Source organism: Leptodactylus fuscus, chromosome 9, assembly GCF_031893055.1.
Source record: "Leptodactylus fuscus isolate aLepFus1 chromosome 9, aLepFus1.hap2, whole genome shotgun sequence".
In the NCBI taxonomy this organism is placed as follows: domain Eukaryota; kingdom Metazoa; phylum Chordata; class Amphibia; order Anura; family Leptodactylidae; genus Leptodactylus; species Leptodactylus fuscus.
Window position 1 is genome coordinate 13,847,979 of NC_134273.1, and position 5,278 is coordinate 13,853,256.

At 39.4% G+C, this 5,278-nt stretch overlaps 1 protein-coding gene across 1 annotated transcript; it reads right to left on the minus strand.

Moving 5' to 3' along the window:
* Nucleotides 1-293: 293 nt before the first annotated feature.
* CDKN2C (cyclin dependent kinase inhibitor 2C) lies at nt 294-4,917 on the minus strand. Its single transcript, XM_075287622.1, has 2 exons — nt 4,719-4,917; nt 294-1,353 (listed from the first exon to the last, which is right to left on the minus strand). The coding sequence occupies exons 1-2, from the start codon at nt 4,887-4,889 to the stop codon at nt 994-996; spliced, it is 531 nt and encodes a 176-aa protein (XP_075143723.1). The 5' UTR covers nt 4,890-4,917; the 3' UTR covers nt 294-993.
* Nucleotides 4,918-5,278: the final 361 nt, after the last annotated feature.

Below are 5,278 nucleotides of genomic sequence, written 5' to 3' on the forward strand. Positions count from 1 at the left end.
TACACATCTCCTGCTCTCATTTAAGGTAGACTTACCTCCATAGGCACTAAATAATTAGGAACAAATGTAGGAAAAAATGTGTGAAAGAAAACAGAGTCCACACAAATAAAATTTCACCATCCTGAGCTACTGGGTATAAGAGGAAAAAAAATATAAATATATAACAATGCTAAAAAAAATATATAAAAAGTCATGAATTGGTTTCTGTTTGAGGAATAAAGCCAGGCACAGAGGACACTGCAGGTCTGAGGCTCGTACCAAGAATGTTTTACTTGCAGCTACAGATACAGCGCATACAATGTACATAGACAATCCACATACTGAGATAATAGTGATATATAGTGCAGAATACAGGGGACAGGAGCATGGCCTCTAGTCTGCACCGAGGAGAACAAGGAGGAAGGTTTGGGGGGGAGGAGGGGTGCTGGACATGGGGGTTAACCATTTCACTCCCAGAGGACTGCAGGATACAACAGGCCAGTCTCTGTGCATGGATACAGACAATGAATAAGAAGAACATTGTAACCCATGCCAGATCCTTCTGTGCCCAGTGACAATGTCTCCATCACTGTTTGTCTACAGAGTAGGGAAAGGGGCAACAATCAAGACATATGGGGCTACTAGACAATACAAGGGTCAGAGAATAAGTGCATATCTGCAGTAAATAAAGCGTATAAGCCTAGCAACAGGACAGTCTGTGGTGGGGATCCCTTCCCCCCAGCATAGTGCTTGCAGCCAGTACTGGGACTGGTTCTAAGTGCTACAATATTTTATAATATCCCCCCCCTTCTTAAAAAAAAAAAAAAAAAAAAAATCACAGTTATATATTAAGAAAAAGCAAACTGGATGAGCAGGTCCGTCCTAGGTTACCTGCAGCCTCCTGCCATGTCTAGAGAGTTATTAGCTTCAGTCTCTGTGGTCCATGATAATTTTGGAGGATGTCCATATTGCTAAATACTTCATCGCTGCTCATCTCCATGTTGGCCCCTGGCATCACTGCCTAGCATTAGTTTGCAGCCACAGCATCACTTGCTCCCTGTTGTACATCCTGGCTAGGTCACAGGGAGTCTCCCCATTCCTGTTCCTATGGGTCACCCGGGTGTCAGTGTGCAGGACCAGGTGCTGCACCACCTGCAGGTGACCCTCCATGGCTGCCAGGTGCAGGGCTAGGTTGCCATTGTTGTCCTGCAGGTTGACATCAGCATGGAAGTCCAGAAGGATCTGCATAGTGTCCTGGAAGCCAGCCCTGGCAGTGTCATGGAGAACAGAGAAGCCACTACTGTCCTGCAGGTTAGGGTCAGCACCTCTCCTCAGCAGGAGGCTGGCAATGGCCGGGCAGCCAAGCTTCATCACCTGGGGGAGGAAGAGACAGACTATTACCAAGTGGCCATACCTATGGAGGAATCTGTATACTGTAGTATAACAAAGCCTGTAAATACATAGGTCATAGCATTCTATCTATACATGTACTGTATACATATATTACATGATACATACAACATAGATATTATGTATATATGAATGCACATCAAAATAGATTTATAACTAACTATAAAGACAGAAATAAATAGATCTCATTAACTATCCTCCACTGTGTTTGTGTATACATATATATATATATATATATATATATATATATATACTGTATATATATATATATATATATATATATATATATATATATGTATATATTGTGTGTGTGTTTATTAAACAAGCATACATATTTATATATATATATATATATTTATATATATATATATATATATATATATATATATATAATATTTTATATTATTACATAGTATTACATAAACGCAAAGAAAGATAGATATTAGATAGATAGATAGATAGATAGATCTTCTTGGATGTAACCCCCTCCTCAGACACCCCCAGGGTCGGTGCCACTCATTGGGCAACCTGGGGAACACAAGAGAGAAACTGGTTAGAGAGGAAAAGAGGTCTGAGTATAAATAGCATCTGGTTAGATGATGGGGAATGGAAAAAAAATCATCCCTAACTCTCCCTCGTCTTATTTCACTAGTTGTTGTACAGTAGGACACACAGTGTAAGATACATAGATCCCTAACAGACACAGCTAAGAAACACACAGATAGGAATATACAGTATAAATAATATATACAATTATATATATATATATATATATATATATATATATATATATATATATATATATATATTTTGTATATATATATATAATGTGTGTGAATATATATATATATATATATATATATATATATATATATATATATATATGTGTGTGTGTGTGTATGTGTGTGTTTGTGTGTATTACTAGGTATTAAACAAACATATATATATATATATATATATATATATATATATATTTGTATATTAAAATATATTCATTGTTACATAGTATTACACAAACATAAATAGACTGCTATTATATACTTGCTAGTGTTATTATTATCATTATTATTATTAATAATAATAACATTAATTAAATATATATATATATATATATATATATATATATATATATATATATATATCTCTCACATACAAGTTTCTATCCCTTGATCTATTGAATATATCTATTGTAACTGATATACAAATTAAAAACAAAAATAGATGAGAGCAAATCGTGTTGCTTTTCAGGAAGTGGAGAATATTCAGGGCTGGTCTTTATACTTCTATACAATTGTAATCCACAAACACCAATTATTTTTTATTTAATTTAAAAACAAAAGTAATATCATATACAATGTAATAATGTTATATACCAGTAATTATTATGTGTACAGCCGTATCAATAACCATATGTGGATATGTTTTTTCTTTCCTTCTCCCTATTAATCTCTATTATCTGTCTGTCTGTTTAATCCCTACTCGGGTATTTTAGCTGTAGCTTTTATAAAGCTGCAAACGAGTGTGTAATGTGTACTTGTTATTAATATAATCGCATCTATGTAAACTTACACACACACACACATATATATATATATATATATATATAAAATTTAATATATAGACATATATATGGATATATACAAAATTCTAGATATTTATAGCTATATACATAAAGCTATCTCTCTCTCTCTCTCTCTCTCTCTCTCTCTCTCTATATATATACATATATATATGTATGTGTGTGTGAAGCTAATACTTGTGGCTGGGCCTTGCACGGTCTCTGGTGCTGGATGAAGTCACCTTAGTAAACACAGGCTTCTTATCTTATAAGGTGTGTCTTTGTTGTACCAAGAATAAGATGTAATTCACATTCTGCAGACAAGGAGATGCTCGCAGACGTTTGACAGCAAAACCCTTAATGGGTTATACAGCAGACAAAGGGTTAAACACCGATGGAAAATCTTACATTATAACCCCCCCTCCCCCCTCATTCATTGTAACTAAAATTATTTTATTTACAGCCTAAAAAGTCACTAAACTGCAAAAACATCCAAATTATTAATTCTACATAATGGGAGAGATAATGTAACAAAATCCATAGGAGAGATTGTGGGGCTGAGGCTGACACTTCATAGTCAGAGATAGTTACACATTACTATGTAAATACAATGTATCCAGATCCAGGGAGCCGACTACATCGTCCGACCTCATCCACCTTAATAAAGCAGCTTGTGCTCCACTAGTCCAATACACACCAGATGCGGCAATTGTACCAGGCCTGGGCATATAAGAAGTCTCCCATGTGTCCCCTATATAAGGGCAGACATCTTGTAGCTGTGGTATATGGGTCACATCTAGGCCTGACACACGTGGGCCCTGCTGTCACTTCCCCCCCATGTAAGGCCTTTCTCACCCCTTTCTCTGCCCTGGATCCTCAGACATCTTGGCCCAAATAATCTCCTTTATGTTAATATGTATAGACAATGATAAATCTGGTTTCCTATAAAGTCAGAGCCTGGTACTAGACCTAGTGTAGATGGAATAAATGTAAAATACACCAGCACAGCTATAGGAGCCCACCTACATTAGGAATACTGGGGACCCCTGCATCATGACAATATGGGGCCCCCATAGACAGCAGTGCACCCCATTGCATTATATTGCCCCCCCCTCCATTTTGAGTATTTTCTGTTCTTGGGGCTCGTTTTTTACTTTATTGTATTTTATTTGTACAAAAACAGATGGATCTAGCAAGAAAAATAAAATAAATCTGATTCCCTGTGTGAAGTGACAGGAGCCAGGAATGTCAGCGATCCCGGAGGATTCCTGTAACAATATCGAATATAATATTGCAATATATATATTTATACTTTATAGAAGCTATTTGGGGTGCTGAGGAAGGGGATAGGGGTGTAACGTAATAATAATACCCTGTAGTGATCTGCCCGAGATCCACCCTGTCTGCAGCAGACAGCACAAGATTTGGGGTTGGTGTTTGCTCAGTGTGAATACCTGGCAGGGCACGTTAACCCTTTGTGTCCCAGAACTAATCCTGGATGGAGAAGATGCTAAATGGAAGCTGGATTTATATGATATCGTTGTATAGATCGGAGGAGGCTCGGCGGGGGTGTTTGGGGGGATCTTTGCATTTAACCCCTTCTTGCAATGTCTGATCCTACGTTGGAAAGGAAGCCACTGAGCGATCCCTAAAGGTGGAGGCATTAACCCTTCATGTGCACCGGGCCTATTATACGTGATTTCACAATGGACATGTCATGAAGCCCCCGGCTAAGCTATCCGATCCCCCTTCCCCCCAGGATTTCACCCACCTGTAAGGCTGTCCTTCCGAATTTGTTAGGTGCATCCACATTGGGCGTCCTCTGCAGCAGGTCCTCTACTTGCTTCAGGTCCCCCCGGGCTGCGGCTGTTGTCATCAAGTCCGCAAGAGGGTCTGCCATGCTGGGCTGGGGTCCTGGGCAGAGGTTATTAGTGCATGGCATGAACAGGCTGACAGCCGGGGCTCTGAGCTAATAGGGGGATCGTAGTAAATACTCGTAAAACAGGACCCGCCCCCGGGCACACGTGATGAGCAGATATTCCTGCAGCCTCCCCTCTCTATCCTCTGCAGCCTCCCCTCTCCTCTATCCTCTCTCTTGTCTGCAGCCTCCCCTCTCCTCTATCCTCTCTCTTCTCTACAGCCTCCCCTCTCCTCTCTCTCGACTCTGCAGCCTCCTCTATCCTCTAGGCAGCCTCCTCCTCTATCCTCTCTCTGCTTTGCAGCCTCCCCTCTCTTCTCTCTCTTCTCTACAGCCTCACTCTTTCCTCCTACCTAGATCTCATGCTCCATGCTGCAAAACTCCCTCTAGATCCAGATCTCCCCTGCCCTCTC